We start from the raw sequence: 22,419 nt of genomic DNA, 5'->3' as shown, positions 1-22,419 counted from the left end.
TGGACATCTAGCACCAGGTTCATATTATTCTGCTAAGTTACACAGTTCTGAACTGCGCTATGGTTCAGCAACTGTAAACAGTCCAATGGCAGAAGAGTTGCCATCCAGAGGACACAGATTTAAGGCCCAGATTTAGACAAAAACAATTAATTACAAGCTAGTTATCCCAACAGAAAATGTTAGATTCTATTATCAAAAGGAAATTATAGTGAGGTACATAGAAAATCTTAATGCAATTGCAACAAGACAGAGTCAACGTTGTTTTGTGAAAGGAAAATCATGGTTATCAATCCAGTGCAGTTTTTTGAGGAAATAACAAGTTGGATAATGGGGAACCTCTAGATGTAGTGTACTTGTAATTTCCAAAGGGCTTTTGCCAAGTCAGCACATCAAATAAAACATTTGTGGTGTCAAAGGCAATGTTATCATGGATAGAGAATTTGTTGGTAACAGGAAGCAGACAGTAGGAATAAAAGGGTCATTTTCAGGCTTATAATTTGTAACCAGTGGAGTGCCACAAGATCAGTATTACTTTAATACCTGCAATCTAAATCAATGACTTGAATGAAGGGACTGGTGTATAGTTACTAATGACACAATATTGAGTAGAACAGTAAGTTGCAAGGAGAACCTAAAGAGGCTCCAGAATAATCTGGATACGTTAAATGAAGAGCTAGAGAATCTGGAAATGTATATACGTCGTGGCAAAAAAAAACTAGCAAGTAGAATATAATGTGGGAAATGTGAGCTCATCCACTTTGGAAGGAATTATAGCCAAGGAAAAAGAATAAAATACAAAATTTGAGAAAGGTCACAAAACTATGCAGGAAATGAATGCTGCAGGCTCACAAACAAGGCTAATGGAATGTTATCACTCATTTCAAGGAGAATAGAATATAAAATTAGATCATTTTGCTACAGTTGTACAACATGCTGTCAAGACCACACCTGGAATACCATGTACAGTTTTGGTCTACTTTCTTAAGAAAAGGATACATCTGCGTTACAAGCAGTTCAGAGAAAGTTCACTTAACTGAATTCCTGGAATGAAGGAATTACCTCATGAGGAATGGTTGGACGGGTTGGATCTGTATCCATTTGAATTTTGAAGAGCAAATGGTGATCTGATTGATGCAGGTCAGTGAGAATCCCGTATCTATTGAGTTGAACAGTCCACCCCTGGCCTTGTGTGATGTAATAGCACCTTAAAGTCAATCATTTAATAGAAGACACTGTGGAAATCTAGGCAAATGTCACAAATGAACCATCGCCTTAATATTTTTTATCAGCCTCTCTCCAGTTAATTTACAATCCAATGATTGATTTGTTGTCTTCTATTTCACTCTGTCAGGATTCCAATATTTGCATTTGTAAAAACAAATTCTAATAACCTTTACCAACTTCCTGCTCCACAGAGATTTCAATTGTATGGTGTGAGGATAATTGGTAGTCTACTCTATTAAACTATCGACCCAATAATCTAAAGTAACAGTAAAAGTATTTATGCTGGAGCTCAGCTGGAACCTGCACGCTACTTATGTAACTCTTTGCCTAGGTTCGAGGATGAGATCTTTGAGAAAGAGTTATTTAATAGGAAACTGGTGGTAATGTAAAAAGTCAGATATTTCATGGTGGAATTGTATACAGTATCGGTCACTTTACTTAAGTAAGCTTTCAAAAGCATTGGAAACAGTTTAGGGAAGGTTTACCGATCTAATACCTGGAATGTACAGTTGTCTATGGGGAAAGGCTGGGCTTGTATCCACTGGAGTTTAGAAAAGTAAAATTGAAATATATCAGATTCTGAGGGGATTTGACAAGTTGGTTGCTGAAAAGCTAGAAAGACAAAAGCTAGGGGACACAGTTTAAGATCAGGGGTCTCCAGTTTAAGATAGAGATGAGGAGAATTTCTTTTTCCTCTGAGGAAGCTTGTAGGTCTGAGGAACTCTTTTTCCGAGGGAACAGCAGAGAAAGAGTTATTGAATCCTTTAAAAGGCTGGGGATGCGATGGCTCAGTGATTAGCACTGCTGCCTCACAGCACCAGGGAAACGCATTCAATTTCACCCTCAGGTGACTGTCTGTGTGAAGTTTGCACATTCTCCCCGTGTCTGCGTGGGTTTTCTCCCACAATCCAAAGATGTGCAGGCTAGGTGGATTGGCCATGGGAAATTGCCCATAGCGTTCAGGGATATGGAGGTTAGGTGGATTAGCCATGGGAGATGCAGGGTTACAGGGATAGGGTGGGAGGGTGGAAGATTTGGTTCGGATGGTCTTCAGAGGGTCGGTGTGGACTTGATTGTCCGAATGACCTGTTTCCACACTGTATGGATTCTATGAGATAGATTATTGGTTGACAAGGGAGTCAGAGGTATAGCGGTTGACAGGGGTTGAAGCCACCATTATGTCAGTCATGATGTTATCAAATAGCAGATCAGGCTTAGATACTCTTAAAGTTTATTCCTACTCAATGTGTAAGTTGATAACTGCCAGAATAACCTAAGAGAAGAGAAGGATAAAACTTTTGTCCCACGCAGGAAGTTATGATTAGAAACATACTGATGGGCAGTGGAAGAAGATTCAATAATAACTTTCAATAATAGCTATTGTACTGTAGGAAACACAGCAGCCAAACTGTGCACAGCAAGCTTCCACAAACAGCAAGGCAAATCACAGCCAGATTAGATAATTGTGCAATGTTGATCGAGGCCAGGACACAGAAGGTAATTTCCTCGCTCTTGTATGAAACAAATGCTATAGAATCTTTTTTGGCCTCTAGAGTGTCAGTTTAGCAACACAGCCAAAAGACAATACCTCAGAAAATGCAGCATTCTTCAGCTCTGGACTAGAGTGTCAGCCCATGTTTTTATGCTCAGATTCTGGAGTGGAACTTGAATGCCATCTGTAATGTGTATGTTTTATACATATTTTAAAGTCTTTTATTTTACTGTTTGGATTTTGAACTAGTGGCATATGAGATTTGGTCTGTGTGTTTCTAGGAAGGGGTTTAATGATTAACTTGTAAGGCCTTCTGAAGCAATAGTTTGTTAAAAAGAAAAGAGATGTATAGTTTTTAGAGAGTATGTGTTTACATTGGGGCAGTTAAAGTAAACAATGTAGAGCATTAGGTTTCAGTTGGAAGGATCCAGGAATTGCGTTTCTTGGTCCGGTTTTGGGGATCCTTTTGGTTTTGGTTTGCAGAAATTCTGGTTGAACTCTTGTGTAAAAGAGCTTCCTCTGAGAAACAGGAGCCAGGAGGAGGCCATTCAACCCTTCGAGCCTTATCCACCATTTAAAATGATCATGGCTGATCATCCAACTCCATACCCTGTTCCTACTTTCTCCCCATACTCTTTGATCCCTTTAGCTCTGAGACCTATTTCTATCTCCTTCATGAAAATATTCAATGTTTTGGCTTCAACTCCTTCATTGTCAAAGAACTTCACAAGCTCACCACTCTGTAGGCGAAGAAAGTTAGATCTGCTAAGAAATAGGTTACCTTAGCGTAAGGAATTCGGTTTGAAAATTCCAGACGAGAAGCGTTGGTTAGACTGCAGAAGGGGCTTATGTGAAGTTGAGAAAGTCTAAGCTCAGTTCTATGAAGACTTAAGGAAGAAGCTGCTGGATTCTTGAGACTAGGAATTGAAACGTTAATTAAATGAAGGCATATAGATTTGGTAGAGAAGAAAATTGTCTCTGGTGAGAGTACTATAAAGGAGTGTTATTGGAATTAATGGGATTTTTTAATCACGTTTTGAAATCTATAAACTTACTTATAATTGTTTGGATTATCTTTTTTTCTTCCTTTCTTTTGCACGGTATTTTTTATTTTGGCCTCTAGAATGTCAGTTTAGCAACTCAGCCAAAAGACAATACCTCAGAAAATGCAGCATTCTTCACTGCTGGTGGAGTGTCAGCCCATGTTTTTATGCTATGGTAAAACCTAAAAATATAAATATTAGTAAGTTCGAGAGGGTTCTGAAAAAATTTACCAGGATGTTGCTGGGAATGGAAGGTTGGAGTTATAAAAATAGGCTAGGACTTCTTTTCACTGGAGCATAGGAGGTTGATAGGTGACCTCAGCATAGAGGTTTATAAAATCATGAGGGGCATAGATAAGGTGAATAGCTATGGTCTTTTCCCTGGGGTGTGGGAGTTCAAAATTAGAGGACATATTTCTCGTGAGAAGAGAAAGTTTTAAAAAGGACATGAGGAGCTACTTTGTTTTCTCTTACACGGAGTGTGGTTCACACATGGATTGAACTGCCAGAGGAAGTGGTGGGTGCAGGTACAGTTACAATATTTTAAAAATAATTGGATAAGTACATGAACAGGAAAGGTTTGGAGGGATATGGGCCAAACGTAGGCAAGTGGGACCAGTTTAGTTTGGGAACATGGTCGGTGTGGACAAGTTGCACCAAAAGGTCTGTTTCCATGCTGTATGACTCTATATAAATAACTTATCAAGCCAGATTTCAGTCTGGAATCTGACTTATCCAGTATTAACATCAGATGGGATCATAACACTTCTGCCTCAGAGGAGGGAGCGCTATCAACTAAGCGATGGTTGACATACAGATAGCTGATCAAGACAGTGCCTGAAGACTACACGGCTTTCTGAACACAGTGTTCTCGCTATGTTAGCTCCTGAAGTTGTGATGATGCAGCTTTCATTCATTGGATTCTGTGTGCCTCAGAACCAGTAATAACACAATTCAGTCATTAATGACCCAACAAATAAATGGACTCAATAAAAACAAAAATGGGGCCTTCTTGTGGTGCAGTGGCAGCGTCCCTACCCCTGAAACAAGACACCCGGGTTCAAGTCACACCTGCTCCAGGGGTGTGTAATAACATCTCTGAACAGGCTCTTTAGGTAAAAATAGGGTAAAAACGAAAATGGTCCCAGAATTTGCCAGAACACATGGTGGGACAATAGTGACTCCACAAGCACAAAATTCTTCATCAATAATGAAGTGTGGGGAATAGCCTCGCTGTCAACATCGAACATTTCAGCTGTTCATACAAAAATAGAATAAAAGCAAATAAAAGTTACCCCATTATAAACCGGTACGCGGGAGGAAAGACAGGAAATAGCAACAGATGTCTCAAATGATTTCAAGACCCTAATCTCCTCCAGAAATCCAGGTGATGGTTTCAGAACTTGCAACCTTCCTCTTTGCTGCTATTACAGGATCTGATCCTCTCCATTAGATTACTGCCTCAGAAACGCTCTCTAGAAATCTGTGGCTCTGTCGTGCTCTCTTTCACTGTCGTTCTTTTTAGAAAGAGAATTAATTTCCAGTGGAGCAGGCCCTCCCAATGCTGACCACTTTCATACGCTTGTATGGGTTGGTCACAGCTGAGCAAAGTGTCACAGACAGAATGCGAATCTATTTGTGTGACATCCCATATGGTGAACGATATGAGAGCAAGTGTGCATCAGAGATCAGCAACTGGGATACAGATTAAAAGAGCTCTCTCCTCTCTCTGTATCGTCAATGCCAAATAAGAATTCTTTGTCAAGTGGTGCTCTACTGAATTATTTCTCCTGCTTCTAAACATGCTGACCTTGTTACAGAGTAGTTACAAAGCATAAGAAGGCCATTCTGCCCATTGTGCTTGCACCGATTCTATTACCTGTCTTTTCCCCACATCCCTGCATCCAATTCACCTTTGAATGTCTCAATTTAACGAGGCTTGACCACAACTACTAACTGGCTGTGTGAAAAGATTTTTCCTCACATCACTCAGAGATAGCAAGAACTGCAGATGCTGGAGTCAGAGATAACACAATGTGGAGCTGGAGGACCTCAGCACTCCAGGCAGCATCAGAGGAGCAGGAAAGTTGACGTTTTGCAAAGGGTCCTGACTCGAAACATCAACTTTCCTGCTCCCCTGATGCTGCCTGGCCTGCTGTGTTCCTCCAGCTCTACACTGTGTTATCTCTGTTTCCTCACATCACCCTTGCTTGGTTTGCACGTCACAGGGAGGTGTGTATTGACGATAACTGTAAGCAAGCGATTCTCAATTTTAAAGTGCAGAGAGGGCAGGGCCACAGTGGGGTCAGAGGACATGCAATTCCCCTGACAATACACATCTCCCCGCAACAGCCTCTCAGTAATGATTAAGAGCAACAACCGAGCAGGGTATTTCCCTCCTTGAAGTTGGCAAGGAAGGTGGTGAGAAGCGGTAAGTAACTGGACAAGTTGGTCCTGCAAAGTTGAAAGATACCTCCCCTTTCACACCACCTCAGCTATCAAGAGTTAAGCCAGAAAAGGCCTTTACCAACTCACCAATTAGATAGCTTGAATGGTCAAATAACAGCCACTTAAGAATTCATCTCACCATGTCCCTAGTTATCTGCCTTCTCAGCAAGCAAATACAATGGCTGGTTTTAAGGGACCTTGTGATAAAGTCATAGTGTTCATTCCTTTGAGCCGGGAGGCCTGGATTTCAGTCCTACCTGTTCTAAAGGTATGTCATAGAATGGCTATTTTCCCAACTCAGTGATCTTGTTGGGGGGGGGAAGAGGGCATCTTGGCGTCCATTTACCCCAGTTTGGGAACAATTAGAGGCACAAATGAGGCAAGATTGGGGTCTCTGAAAGCCACCTCCCTTGCCTCTGTCTCTTATTCAACCCTTATCCCCAAACCTGTTGACCCTTAGGAATCAGAAGCAAAGGAAAAAGACCTACCTAAATGCTGACAGGATGTTTCCCTTCCTGGGAGAATCTGGCACCTGAGGGCAAACAGTCAGAATAAAGCACATTTAAGACTGAGATGAGGAGGAATATCTTCTCTCAGAGGGTTGAGAGTCCTTTGGAACTCCTTGTCAGTGCTGTGGACAGAGGCCTTGTGTATATTAAGGCTGAGATAGATAGGTTCTTGATCAGTCGGGGATACAAGGGTTACAGGGAAAGTGCATGAAAATGGATATAAGGAATGTCAGTTCAGCCAGTTTTAACTTATTTTTAATTCATCACAGGATGAGAGTGTCGCTGGCTAGGCAGCATTTATTGCCCATCCCTAATAGGGCAGTAAAGAGTCAACCACATTACTGTGAGTCTGGAGTCACACGTAGGCCAGACCAGGTAAAGATGGCAGTTTCCTTCCCTAAAGGACATTAGTGAACCAGATGGGTTTTTCCCGACAATTGACAATGGACTCATGGTCATCGTTAGACTGATAATTCCAGATATTTATTGAATGCAGTTTCCACCATCTGCTGTGGCAGGATTTGAACCCAGGTCCCCAGAACATTATCTGGGCCTCTGGATTAACAGTCCAGCGATAATACCACTAGGCCATTGCCTCGCCTTAAATTGCCTAGAGGGTAGTTGAAAGCCAACAATATTGCTGTGGGTCTGGGGTTACATGTAGGGTAGGGCAGGCCAGGCAAGGACGGCAGATTCCCTTCCCTCAGACATTAGTAAACCAACTGGATTTTTTGTACAATTGACACTGGTTCCATGGTCGTCATTAGACTCTTAATTGCAGAATTGTTTTTGTAAACTGAATCCAAATTCCACCATCTGTCACAGTGGGATTCGAATCTGGGTCCCCGGATCATTGTCAGGGTCTCTAGATGAGCAGTCTAGCAATAATACCACTAGGCCATTACCTCTCTATGATACTATCAAATGGCAGCTTGGATTTGAGGACCAAATGGCCTACTCCTGTTCCTCTTTCTTTTGGTCCGATTATCTCACCATTGGATTCCTGGAGGAGTAAACCTGAACCGATGGTTTTTAGGATCCAGAAGCTGCCGAACGCGGATTGGTTGGAAGCTTCCTGTGAGCCAGAATGCCACGGTTGAGGCCTGCGACAGGCTAAGAAAGTTGCCGAGCTGTTTGGTGTACAATCCGACAAATGTTCACAGTAGAATAGAGGTGGAGGGGGGAGGAGGGCAGTGATTTACTCCATATCCAATACAGCCACCACCACACATTTTGAAGAAAGGACAATGGCGGCCAAAGTGTCTTTTACTACAATATCGGAAATTGCTGCACACTGAACAGAACTGAAGAAGGATGTCACTGTTAACTCCGTTTCTTTCTCAACAGATGCTGCCAGACCCGCTGTGTTTCTCCAGCTATTTCTGATTTTGTTTCTGATTTCCAGCATCCTCAGTTGTTTGCATACTGTCAAATGGCCTGGTACGGCAACTGCTCTGCCCAGGACCGTAAGGAACTACAGAAGGTGGTGTGCACAACCCAGACCATCATGGAAGCCAACCTTCCATCCACGGACTCTATTTACACATCTCATTGCCATGGAAAGGCTGCCAACATCAAAGACCCATCCCACCCTGGTAATGATCTCCTACAACCTCTTCCATCAGGCAGAAGGTACAGAAGCTTGAACACACGCACCAGCAGGTTCAAGAACGGTTTCTTCCCTGCTGTAATTAGGCTGATGAATGGACTCAAACTTCAAATAATGTTGATCTTGTTACTATTGTTCTTGCCTTGCGCAATGTAACTTGGATGGCGCACTCTGTCCAAGTTTTTTTCACCCTATGATCTGTACATTCCTGCTTACTATAATCTGCTTGTACTGCTCGCAAACAAAATTCTTCACTGTACTTAGGTACAAGTGACAATAGATAAATCAAATTGTTTATTTTGTTTCACCACAGATGCTACCAGTTCTCCTGAGTATTTCCTGCACCTTTCATTTCACTTTCTGCTTTCAAGCATCCAGAGTATATTTGTTTTGAAGTTTATAATCAGATACACACACATCTCTTTGTGGGAATACACACAGATCTGATTTAGTTCAATCAGAAACATATAAAGATAAAAATCTCATGTCAGCTTCCTCTTGGAAAGCTTTCTTCCCACTTTGATACCAAGTACAAACGAAGTGGTAACTATGTAATGACAGCAAAAAGGCAGAAGGGTGGAAACATAGAGAGTACCTGCAGGAATTGAGAGATAAGCCCATTCCACACTTTCTGTCTCTCTTCCTGCGAGAGATTTGGAAGCGAGCGGAGGTAATTGGAAAACTCCTTTTCCAGACATTCCAGAGCTGCGGAATTTGGGTCCTCCTGCTCCTGGGATTCCACAGGCTGGCTCGTGGCATTTTCACACCCTGCTTGTGGAGGGGCCACTTTACACTGAGGGGGCACAGCATGCCCCGCTAGCTGTTTCAACCTCTCCATATCTTTCTCCATCTGTACAAGTTCCTGCTTCTCACAGTAGCGAGGAAGAAGTGGCTTTCAATCTGTGAACGAAAACTCAATAAGCACATGTGGATTTCACTGCCAATAGGACACAAAGGCAACCACTCAAGTCCAATTTATATAACACCTTTCATAAGCTCATAATATACCAAAATGCTTTACAGCCACCGACGTACAGCAGTCAGTACAAACTAAAGGTAATGGGGGAAATGAGATCAGTCATAAATAAAAGGTACATGGTTTGTTTTGATTCATAGAATCTCTACAGTATGGAAGCAGGCCATTCAGCTCATCAATCTCACAGCTAGGCTCAGAACAGCATCCCACTGAGACCCACCTCCATACTCTATCCCAGTAACCCTGCATGTCCCATGGCTAATTCACCTAGCCTGCACGTCCCATGGCTAATTCACCTAGCCTGCACGTCCCTGGACACCTATGGGGCAATTTAGCACGGCCAATCACCCTAACCTACGCATTTTGTACTGTAAGAAGAAACCGGAGGAAAACCACGCGACACAGGGGGAAAATGTGCAAACTCCACGCAGATAGACAGTCTCTAAAGGGGGATTTGAACCCGGGTCCCCAGCACTGTGAGGCAGCAGCACTAACCGCTGAGCCACAGTGCCACCCCTCAATTCATGCAGCTCAATTGGACAAATCCATGCCTCTCAAGTGTGTGCCACCAAAAATAGTGCACCCCTGACATGATCTTCACGCACGCCCCAATTTTCCCGCACTCCTGCAACATATTGCCAGCAATCTTCTCCCCTGCCATAATTAATTCTCCCGTCGCCACTGATTTTCCCCTCTTGTGCTCCCCTCCCCCCACCTCACCCAGCAACTTTTGATTATTATATTATAGGAATTTAAAATGATTGGACCTTCACAGGTTGGATCATAGGAATTAATAGTTCCACTGGGAGCAGTGACATGTCCCCTCATATATAAACCCCACCGTGAAGCTTTCGCTTGATGCTTTTGAGCACATTAAGTCGCAACCAACACTATCTATATTAAATTCACAAATAATCATATAATGTGATAAGCTGTATAAAACTAGAGCATAACAATGGCACTGAGATAAATAATTAAAAGCAAATGTAACATTTAAAATCACTTTTTTTAAATATTAGAAAACATCTGAAACTTTAGTACTAATCATGCAAAAGTAAAATTACAGATGTATATACAATTCTGCACTTAAATAAAATCTGTTGGACTGTGACACACACACACACACACAATTAAATCACACAGGTTGGTCTTGTGTACCTTCAGCGCATTAGGAAAGCAGCAAGAGAACATACCTGACAGTAGGGACTGCTCAAATTCCTCTGTAGCTTGCCATATACAAATCCCTTCCCCGAACACCTGGCTTCATATCTCTCTCCAATCACAAAACTGATAATTAAATCCTTATCTGCAAACCACCGAATTTCTTAGGTTTTACTCTGCAGCCTAGTCTTTGACCAGTGAATCACCAGAGACCCAAGTCATGTGGCTCACTTCCTGATAAAAGAAGAAGTAAGTGAAATGTGGGCTGTCATTGCATTATTAACCCAGTGTGCAAACTTTGCAGAACTTCTCATGAGTGAATGGTTACTTATCAATGCTCTCCGCACTTAACTCTCTTCAATTGTACAGCAATAAGAGATTTGCATCTGGACTGAATGACCCCAAGATATTAGAAACCACTTTTGTTGACAGGAGTTTGGTAATCAGAGGACACAGCAGAAAGGAGAAATGAGGAGTTTTTTTTTGAAACTTACATTTCATGATCTGGAATGGTCTGTCTGCAAGGGTGATGAAAGCAGAATCAACAGTAATTTTGAAAATGGAACAGCACACCGACATGGAAGAAGAAACTTGCAAGGAAAGGATGGGGAGAAGGACTAATTGGTTAGGTCATTCAAAGAGCCAAACACAGGCACGATGAACCAAGTTTACTCTGGTTTACTCTCTGGTTAAAACACATGAAGGGCTTCAGTGCCAAAACTGTTCCACCATCTTTCACATTGAAATCTCACACTCATCACCAAGGCAACCACCAGCAGCGACTGGACTGCAATTTAAGACAGGAAAACCAAAACAGAAGAGAGTTTCCATTTAACTTGAGCAGTAGGGAGGAGAAGGGAGTGCTGAGACCGTCAGTCACAGTGGGGAAAAATGTGGAGGGAGGAGAAACAAGGCAAAATTCACAAGGCCTCATGCGAAACTGTATTTGTAAAATGTTACAGATTCAGCGTCGCTGTGGCAGAATATTCCTTCAACAAAAAAAAAGTTGACTTCCTGTTTTTCCCCATATGGAACTGTTGTCATGCCAACAAAACTCATTGTCGTTTTATGGCACTTGCACCTTCTCTTGCAACAGCAGATTATTAACATCTGAGAGAAATTTCACTCTATACACGCTCCTGTGCAATCCATACTGGCCCTGGATATGTTTGTTAGGTATTTTGTGTACTTGGTAGATTCTTTTGAAATTCCATTTCCATTTCATTGAATGGCTGTAGACTGGGCTAAAACTGGGGCATTGGTCCAGTCTCGCATTCAAAAGTTAGCAGCTGCAACCACACAGCACTCCCTTTATTGAACCGGTTGAGCCTTGATTTTCTGACCAAGTCGCTGGGGTGGGAAGTGAAACCTTGAATTACCTTTTGAGCCATGCTGGATACCATAACGGAAAAACGTCTACTGAGGATCCAATGCATAATCCTGGTCAAAATGAAAGATTATATTGTCCCTTTCTCTTAAAATGAACTGAGTTTTAAAATGCCAACATTCAATGCCAACTACCACCCAGACAGAAGTTTTGGTTAAAAGAATTTTTTTCAACCAACCTGTTTGGACATTGGTTAGGCCACTTTTGGAATGCTGTGTTTAATTCTGGTCTCCCTCCTATAGGAAAGATATTGTAAAACTTGAAAGGTTGCAGAAAAGATTTACAGAGTTGGAGTGTTTGAGCTATAGGGAGAGGCCAAATAGGCTGGATCTACTTTCCCTGGAGCGTCGGAGACTGAGGGATGACCTTGTACAGGTTTATGAAATCATGAGGGGTGTAGATAGGATGAATAGCTAAGGTCTTTTCCCTGGGGTAGTGGAGTCCAAAACTAGAGGGCGTAGTTTTAAGGTGAGAGGGGAAAGAATTAAAAGGGATCTAAGAGACAACCTTTTCACACAGAGGGTGGTGCACGTACGAAATGAGCTGGCAGAGGAGGTGGAGGAGGCAGGTACAATTACAACATTTAAAAGGCATCTGGATGGGTACATGAATAGGAAGGGTTTAGAGGGATATGGGCCAAATGCTGGCAAATGGGCCTAGATTAATTTAGGATATCTGGTTGGCCTGAAAGATTTGTTTCCGTGCTGTATATCTCTATGACTCCAAGTAGGACTTAAACTCAGACCTTCTGGGACAGAGGCAGGCAGACTGCTATGGCACCACAAGAGCCACCCAACAACTGTACTGTGAAAGAAACATTCTGATTTGCAAAGTTCAGTTGACATTGCAGTGAAATGAAAAAAAAACATTCAACCATTCTGCTTACAGATTCACACTGACCTCCTGAACGGGCTCCAGGTAAACTCTCTGCATAAAATAGCTAATGCATGAACACAAACATGTTCTTGGTGACATGAAAGCACTTGCACTAACTTAGCCAATTCTTTTCTTGAGCTGGCAGAAAAAGAGAAGACGCCACATCAGCCATGGTCATGAATGAGAGCGAAAACGGGCTAGATGAGATGTTGTCCCTTTCATTACTAAGGCAACACAGGTGAAGAGTGGAAGAGCATCCCTTAGGATACAAACCATATTTGACCAATATTTCTTTTTCCTTCTTGTTGTGCCGCAGAATAGAAAGCTCCACCACAGACGGTTATGACCTTATTACTGTTGATCCCAACTTAACCTTCCTTATCTCTGGTTTATGGTGCTCTATACCTCAATCTGCAAAGAATACAGTTTTCTAGCAATGCAAAACTACTGCAAGGTTAGAGACACAAAAAATTAAAAGCATGCAGATAAGGTATCATGAAGCTGAACTAAAATGGGTTTTCCCCAAGGAAAGGTTCCAGATAAGGGCAAAATTTATAAGATCAATGAAGGAACAATGCAATAATCATAATTTTATGTGTAAAGAAGGCTAATTTCACTTCTTAAAAACTAGACAGGAGCTTCCCAGCATCACAGATTTAATCACAATTTAATCAACTCCACATGGTTTTAAGACGTCACTGAAGGCCCTAGAGACAAGTTGTGTGGGCCCTGACAACATTGCAGCAAAAGTACTGAATGCATGTGCCCCAGAACTTACCACACCCCTAGCCAAACTCTTTCAATACAGTTATAACACTGGCGTCTAATGAGGAAAATTGTTTAAGTGTGTCCTGTAAAGAAAAAGGCAGGACAAATCCAACCCAGCTAAATTCCGCCCCATCAGTCTCCTTTTGATCAGTAAATGATGGGCGGTGTCATCAACATGCTTACCAAAGCAGCACCTGCTCAGCAATAACCTACTCAGTGACGCCCAGTTGGGTTCTGCCAGTGTCACTAAGCTCCTGATCTCATCACAGCTTTGGTTCAAACATGGATAAAAGATCTGAATTCCAGAGGAGAGGTGAGAGTTACAACCCTTGACATCAATGTCACATTTGACTGAGGATGTTATCAAGGAGTCCTAGCAAAGCTAGAGTCAGTGGGAGATAGTAGGAGCTGCCGATGCTGGAGTCTGAGATAACAAGGTGTAGAGCTGGATGAACACAGCAGGCCAGGCAGCATCAGAGGAGCAGGAAAGCTGACGTTTCAGGTCTGGACCCTTCTTCAGAAAGATCTGGACAAATCCATATTTGGCTGATGAGTGGCTACACAGTGGTAGGCAATGGGCATCGCCAGCAAGAGAGAACCATTGGCATTCACTGGCACTGAATCCCCCACTATCAACATTCTGAGGGTTTCTATCAAGTAGAAACTGAACTGGACCAAACATATAAATAATGTGGCTTCAACCTATACCAAATGAACTGAAGTAGTTCAAGAAAGCAGCTCACCTCCACTTCTTAAGAGCAACTGCAATGAGCAATAAATATTGTACCAGTCAGCAATGCCCACATCCCTTGAATTAATAAGATATAAAAAAAGGTTGCCATAAGTCACATGACTGTCCTTGTTAATTCACCCATAATGGACTAGCAGTTACCCCAATATTAATAATTAGATTTCAATTAACCTGAGAATATTTCAGAGACAAGAAATTTGAAGAACATCCTTTACGCCTTTGTGTTTGAAACAGTTAAAAGGTTTTATTTGAATGTACAGGATTCTCCCAACGTCATTATAGGTGCAACAGAATATTCTCAAATATTCTGCAGAAACTTGGTAATAACATTTACACTGTCTCTCCGCTACTCCATGGGCCTGTCAAAACAGTATCCATTTAATCCTCCATTTACACTTATTTATCATTTCTCCATTCTTGCCCAATTGAGCAAGCTCCAATCATTTGGCATAATTTCCATAAAAATCAATGTTTAAATGCTGACATAGGTGCACACTTACTGACACATGGGGGCTATATGTATTGAAAGCTTTGCTGTTAGTTATTATTAAAAACAAAAGTAGGTTCAGCAGCTAGATAAATTCACAGCTTGCTGGCTGGCTATGCCAATGTTGTAACGAAAACTACAGAGTTGAAAATGATGGGACAAGTGCATGGAAAAGAACCACTTGACTTTTGGTATAGCCAGATGTATCAGTGTGTTTAGGAATTTCTGAGCAATGCAGAAATCCAGAAGCTTTTCCAAACTTGTTGAACAGAATGCACAGCTGCTCTTCATACAATGGATCCCACTTACATAAATGCTAGAAGCCCTGGCTTGTTTTGGTAAATTCTAGGACCACAGCCCTGTCAAACATGCACAGGAATACTGCCAGAGTTAAACCAACTGAAATCATGTAGTTTACCAGAAGGATACTCGTAAACATTCCACTACTTATTCCCCTGGTGCCAACTTAACAATTAAGGCATTGGCTCAAGAGCTGAGTAGAAGGGAGTCCAAAGTCGTAACAGTAGGTCTATTCTTCCAAATTCAAGTAAACAAGCCAGGTTCATTCTGCCTACTTTAGGGTCCTGAAATACCGCTAAGTCGCCTGACCTAGTGTTTTGACTTTGTTCAAATCTACCGGCACCACTCAACTCCAACAAGGATTCAAAGAGACTGCAGAAATGGCAAAAGAACAACAGGTAGGGGGGAAAGGGAGCTAATATTGGAAGACATGAACATTCCAAGTCAAATACAGTTCTGATAGAAGCAAAATATCGCAGAAGCTAGAAATCTAAAACAAACATAATTTCTCCAGCATTCTCTAGGTAGGTTTGGCAGCATTTGTGGAGAGAGAAAAACAAAGTTAATGTTTCACGTTCTGAAGAAGAGTCATACCAGACTCAAAACATTAAGTCTGTTTCTCTCCCCTCAGATGCTATCAAAGCCGTTGCGCTTCTCCAGCAATTTTTGTTTTTGTTTCAAATACAGTTCAGACAACTCTAATGCTTAGAGTTACAGACTTTGTGCTAAGTGTTGTGGTAAAATCATGTATCCATTGACCTAGATCAGCAATGAGCCAGCATGCTTGCTCACCCCCTCCTCTCCCTCAGCAGAAAACCCCAAGATCCTGCAATTCTGGCATCTCTGAGTTTTATCACATCACCAATGAGGGTTGTACCTTGATCCATCTCAGCCAAAATCTCTCATACGCGCTCTCTAAACCTCTCCATGCTCAAGACACACCTTAAACTAGCCTCTTGGACAAAGGCTTAGACACCATATGTTAACAGCTGATGTGACTCAGTGTCAAATTACGTCTGATAATTAAAATCGAAAGAACTGTGGATGCTGTAAATCAGAAACAAGAACAGGAGTTGCCGGAAAAGCTCAGCAGGTCTGACAGCATCTGTGAAGTAAATTCAGAGTTAACGTTTCGGGTCCAGTTACCCTTCCTCAGAACCGACGGTAGCAGGAAAATGTCCATTTGTATGCAGAAGATAGGATGGGGGAAGAGGAGTAAATGGAACACTGCAGCAAGCCTGAGATGAAGATGTTGGCCAGGGAACAGGGTGGTGTGTTTAAAGTGGCAGGCAACTGGAAGCCCAGGGTCTTTTTTGCAGACAGATTGTAGATGTTCTGAGAAGCAGCTTGCTGCAGTGTCTAGTGAAGCCCAGCAGAAGATGGAAGAACATCACCTCATTTTTCCACTCGGGGACCCTGTAGCCCTCTGGACCGAGTCAATAATTTTAGGGCCCGAACTCTCCCAAGTCCTAGCCCCCTACTCCACACACCAGACTTTGTTACCACATAGCCTGCCATTACACGATACTTATTGTTAGTCACTAAGAGTCCCCATTAACAGCTATTCACCCTCCTAGCCAGATCGACTCTTTTGTCTGTCCAACTGATCTTTTCTCTCTTTGGGTTCTATCCCCAGCTATCATTTATTTGTTTCCTCCTCTCCCCGTACTATCTTCTGCATATAAACCCACACTTTCCTAGCTACCATCGGTTCTGAGGAAAGTTCACCGGACCCGATATGTCAACTCTGATTTCTGGTCACAGATGCTGCCAGACCTGCTGAGCTTTTTCCAGAAACTTCTGTTTTCGTTTATGACTGATGATTAACTGTCTTGTGAAATTCCCCGAGTTGTTTAGACTGGATTGGAGGTGCCGCATCAATGCACAAAATGGTTGTTGAAAATTTTTGGAAGGTGTCTCTTTCCTTAAAATATTTGCATTTGTTTTTAAACAGTTTTTGAATCGTAATGCAAAAGTAACAAAGACGTGATTAGTTCTTAGGTCACTTCCTTACTTCAGATACAGATGTGGGTTAAGACCTGACTGATTTGCAGGATGTTTAACCACGTAACTTTGGGCCAAAGGGCCCCTTTTTAAAAAAATGCACGTCAACATGTATTATTGATGCAGATTACCTTACTGCAGGTCCACATTAATACTTTTGCTTCCTTTCAAAAATGCCTTAGTAGAAGAAACTGCTTTGTTGCATTTGATGCCCGCCTCGTCAGGAGACGAAGTAAACACTGCAAACGTGGGACACTTTTTCTTAAAACATTGTGTTGCGCCGAATGTTTTTATTTTCGGAGAAAATTTGCATTGAAAGTTTGCATACAATGTACCTCTTGGCAGCTTCTCCAGCTGAGCGCCAAGTTTCGCTTCCTTTGCGTTTTATAAGTTGCGTTTGAAATAAATAATGTAGGAGGAACTTAGTGGCCTACTCAAACTGCCACTTGTTCCGTTTGTACCAGACAAAATCCCACCCCGACTCAATCCATGTCCACCCAGCAACTGCCCAGCCCTCCGGACTGAGTCAATTTCCCCCGATGAAATTGCATAAACTGGGACTTACTTTCAGAATTTACGCACCCGGAATTCAAACATGTAATAGCTCGCAATTCACCCAATCCGTAGGTGAGCGATCCAAAACTGAAGTTTTCTCGGATTTCCAAATCACAAGACAAGTTTTATTTTCTTTTTTTAAAGAAACGCTTCTGGGAGTTGTTTTTGCATCAGACTGAGAAACACCTTGTAGGGGGTTTGCTGACACACACAATCTTCATCCGGCTTAATCAATCTGCTTTAATGAAAAAAAAATTGCCAAAACTTAATTTAACTTGGAAGATTACTATTCTGGGCACCGCTGCTAAGCAACCCGAGAGCAAAATAGTTTTTTTTGTTTTTTTTTAAAAGAGACAACGTAATGTTACCTGTTTCATTGAATACTTTCATATGTTCGTTAAGAAATATTTAAGATGTTTTATTCATACTTGTTTTCAAATCCCTTCATGGACTTCCCCCGCTCTATCTCTATAATCTCCTCTGGTCTACATTCCTGAGATTCTATACTCCTCTAATTCCGGCCTCAGATTTTACTGCCATAGGTTACTTTAGCCTCACGTTCTGGGATTGTACAACTACGTCTTTCTTGTTTTTTTACATCACTCTTTCTGTACAAAGAAACCCCAGCTACTTCTGTCTCCATAACCATAAATCCACATGTCTGCCTTAGACCACTAAGAATTCTTAAAAATCTACCTCTTCCACCAAGCTTTCAGTCACTTGATATAAAATCTCCTTAAGCGCTTTGGCATCAGACTTAGTTGAAAAATATTCCCATGAAACGTCTAGGGGTATTTCAATATATTGAAAGTGCGAGATAACAGCATTAGATAATAGAGCCAGATTGGATGGATAGAGTCAAACTGGATAATAAAGTCTGATTGGTTAATAGATCCGGACTGGGTAATAGAGCCAAACAAGGTAATAGAGCCAGACTGAATAATAGAGTCCAACTGGATCATAGGGCTGCACAGGATCATTGAGCTGGTACAGGCACAATGAGCTAAATGGCCTCCACTTGCACCGTGGCAATTCTGTGATGCTGTTGTAGGTTGTTATTGTTAAAATGATGTTGAGCAGCAGTAAAGCACCTTTCAAACTTTGAGTAAAAAATCTCTAGAATGAGGGGAAATAAAGACTTGCATTCATATTGTACGTTTCCTGACAACAAGCTACCACAAAGGGCTTTGGAACCAATGATGTGCTCCTTAGAATGTAGTCACTGTTGGAGTGTAGGAGATGCAGCAGTTATTATGCACACGGCGAGCTCCGTGGAAAGCAATGTGATCGCATCAAGATCTTCTGATTTTGTGACTTTGAATGAGGGATAAATATTGGCCAGGACACCAGGAAGAGGGTCCCATACTGCAGCATTTTTGACATCCACCTAACAGGGTAGATAGCTCTCACTTTAACATCTCACCCCAAAGACAGCATCTCAAAACTGCATTAGAATGCGGTCCTTGATTTCAAAGTTTAGGTCCTTTGCGGGCCTTATCTTGGATCCTCAGAGATATTAGCTTACTATTGGGTACAACTGACACCAGGAAAGTGGGACACCACAAGGCATTGACAATTAGATCAGAGAGCAAATCGCAGATCAGTAGTAAGCTCTGAGCTAGGGCAGGGGCATGCTCAAGTACATAATAAAATGTAAACATGAGAGTGTTCCCAGACCTCTCTAAACACCTGAATCAACTCCAGGTGACTTCAGAATTTCTCTGAGGTTTTCACTTCTGGTACGGCTGTAAAAAAAACTTAACAGTGTGAGAGGAGCTCTACGCCATAAAAAAGTGAACAGTTCTGACTTACAAGGCATTAATTTATTTCAATACTGTTGATTATTGTTGATTTAGCAGTGAATGTTCTCATTTTCTAAGTGTTAGCCAGCCAGCTGACTGCAATTCTTTATTGTTCATCGGTTTACACTGCAAGTCTTGAATAAAATTTATTTAATCGGTTGCAGTAATTATACCAATATATCAAAAGGTGAGAGAGATTCCAGGACACTATAAATGTCACATGGTAGGGGCTGTGGTAGAAGAGTGAATTAGTATTAAAACAAAAGGCTGTAAGTACTACATAGAGCAACAACACTGCTTTTATATGGCATCTTTAAGGCAGTAAATTGACTCATGGTACTTCACAAGAGGTTATTCAAGCAGAATTTGATTTCAAGCCCATAAAGAGACATTAGAGGAGGTGACCAAAAGCTTGATTGCAGATTGATTTTAACATTGAGTATAGGAGTTGGGACATCATGTTGAGGTTGTACAGGATGTTGGTGAATCCTCCCCTGGAGTACTGTGCCCAGTTCTGATCGCCACGTTATAGGAAGGATATTATTAAACTGGAGATGCTTCAGAAAGATTTACCGGGATGTTGCTGGGAGTGGAGGGTTTGGCTTTTAGGAAGAGGTTGGATAAGCTGGGACTTTTGTCATTGGACCGTCGAAGGTTGAGGGATGACCTTATAGAGGTTTATAAAAAGGGTGTAGAGATATAGATAAGGTGATCTTTTCCCTAGAGTTGTGGATTTCAAGACTAGGGGTTGAGAAGAGAAACGTGAGAGGAGAAAGATTTATAAAGGACACATGGGGCAACTTTTTCACACAGAGACTGGTTCATGTGTAGAATGAACTTCCTGAGGAAGTGGTGGATGCAGGAATAGCTGCAGTGTTTAAAAGATATTTGTTTAAGTACATGAATAAGAAAGGTTTGGAGTGATATGGGCCAAGCGCAGGTAGGTGGGACTAGTTTAGTTTAGGACTATGGTCGACGTGGACTGGTTAAGCCAAAGGGTCTGTTTCCATGCGATATTACTCTATGACTCTATAACACAACTTGTTTTTCTATAATGCCTTGAATGTGACAAATGTCCCAAGATACTTAAGAAGGGCCTTAGAAGAGAGTGAGATAAAAAGAATTTTGAGGTGGGAATTCCAGAGCTTCATGTTATAATAGCAACTCCTCTCCCTTGCTTCCAGTTTTACAATGCTGAGAAGCTTGGGTTAATTCACTGGTACCAATCCTTCCTGTTGGTTTCGACCTAAGCTACAGGTACCATGTTGGGAAGGATGCCCACACAAACTCTGCAGCAGAACTTAGTCTCAATCCTGACGAACAACAAACAGGTTTATCACATAGTACTTAGTAACTGATCATATATCATCTGAGATACGTTATTGTCTCTTGTGAGGCAATCAGGCTCAGTGTAAGTACATTATTATTTAGCCAAATGTTGTTAAGACCAAGAACAATCACTGAAGCACAGGTCAGACTCTGCTGAACACATGCAGTACGTATGGAATTCTTGGTAGCTCCTCCAAGGCACTGTCCCCTATATAGAGGATAGCGCTTTTCTTACAATGTCAGTTATGTTGTGACTCACTGGGGTAGTGTGCTGGAAATTAAGTCCTTACAACTCACAGTGTGTTCTAGTCACTTAGCTTTAAAACTGCAAATAGCTTCTTCCATACTTTCCTTATTTTAAAGTGGTATTTTTTTCCCATTTTATAGTCCACAGCACAAAAAAAAGGAAAAAAAAAGTCTCCACATTTAAGGTTTTTCAGGTACTGACTGTTTTGTACAACACTAAGGGCCCTTCAAGGTAAGGCCCCCAGTGAAATATTAATCATGAATGATTAGGAGACCAAACAAGTGCAAGCCACACTATTTCATCCGATGGAGCCTCATAATATGGGTCATTTCACCAAGTCCACATTCCAATCTGCTGCTCCAGCCAACTCCGCTGCTATATTCCGCTTCTACACAAATCTTTGGAATTCCCACCTCAAAGTTCTCACTCTCTTCTAAGGATCTCGTTAAATGTCTTGGAACTGTTGTCACGTTCAAGGCACCAAATAAATACAAATTGTTTTGTTAAAATCGATCCCCAATCAAGTTTTTGGTCACCTCCCCTAATGTTTCTTTGAGGGCTTGAAGTCAAATTCTGCTTGATGAATCTAATATTGTCATGTATTTAACTACCAAGGACGTGAGCTCTGGAATTCCTTCTCCTTGTAATTTCTCCACCTCTTTCCTCCTCCTTCAATAGCAAACGTTGCGACTAGCTTTTGACCATCCTTATAGACCAGATTTTGCAACCAGTCATGGACAGTGGTTCAGTTCATTGATGGCGCCCTCTTAAATTTTTGAATGGAAACTTGCTGTCAATGGGTGGCTCAGGCAATACAGTGACCCCTATGGGGTATTCATTAGCAAGGCAAGAAAGTGCAAGGCACTTCAACTGAAATAGGATGAAGAATTCTAGCAGAGCTCACAGTGTTAAAACCAAGAAGTGTAATTCAGGAAGTCAAACATCGGTAAAAGAGATACAAAATCAAAACGTTCTGAGTGGGGGAACGAGGCAACCATGGCTGGCAATGGATATCACGAAAGCAAAAGATAAAGCATATAATGTGGTGAAGAAGCCAAAGGATTGGGAAGCCTTTAACACCCAGTAAAGCACAACCAAAAAAGCGATAAGTGTGGGAGTGAATGAAATATGAGGCTAAGCTAGCTAGTAATATAAAAAAAATTGCAAGAGTTTCTTTAAATATGTAAAAGGGAAGAGAGAAGCAAGAGTGGACATTGCACCATGAGAATATGAAGCTGGAGAAGCAATAACTGGGAACAAAAAAATGGTGGAGGAACTGAATAGGTACTTTATATCAGCCTTCACAGTGGGAGACACCAGTAGCAAAGCAGAACATTAAGAGAGTCAAGGGCAGATGTGAGTGTCGTGGTCATCACTAAGGAGAAGGTACTGGGAAAGCTGAAGGGTCTGAAGATGGGTAAATCAACCGCATCACATGGACTACACCCCTG

At 41.7% G+C, this 22,419-nt stretch overlaps 1 protein-coding gene across 1 annotated transcript in view; it reads right to left on the bottom strand.

Moving 5' to 3' along the window:
- The window catches only part of wdfy4 (WDFY family member 4), a 277,315-nt gene extending 259,041 nt beyond the window's left edge, over positions 1 to 18,274 (bottom strand). The window contains exons 1-4 of the mRNA XM_048616184.1: positions 17,959 to 18,274; positions 17,601 to 17,828; positions 10,495 to 10,696; positions 8,921 to 9,225 (exon numbers count right to left, since the gene is read on the bottom strand). Coding sequence (XP_048472141.1) covers positions 8,921 to 9,175 — 255 coding nt within the window. The 5' untranslated portion in view covers positions 9,176 to 9,225; positions 10,495 to 10,696; positions 17,601 to 17,828; positions 17,959 to 18,274. The remainder of the gene's footprint in view (positions 1 to 8,920; positions 9,226 to 10,494; positions 10,697 to 17,600; positions 17,829 to 17,958) is intronic.
- Between the last annotated feature and the right edge of the window lie 4,145 nt (positions 18,275 to 22,419).

The sequence above is a fragment of the Rhincodon typus genome, chromosome 34 (genome assembly GCF_021869965.1).
Source record: "Rhincodon typus isolate 14 chromosome 34, sRhiTyp1.1, whole genome shotgun sequence".
Classification (NCBI taxonomy): domain Eukaryota; kingdom Metazoa; phylum Chordata; class Chondrichthyes; order Orectolobiformes; family Rhincodontidae; genus Rhincodon; species Rhincodon typus.
Note: the sequence above shows the minus strand (reverse complement) of the source record. Positions and strands in the feature narration are given on the sequence as shown.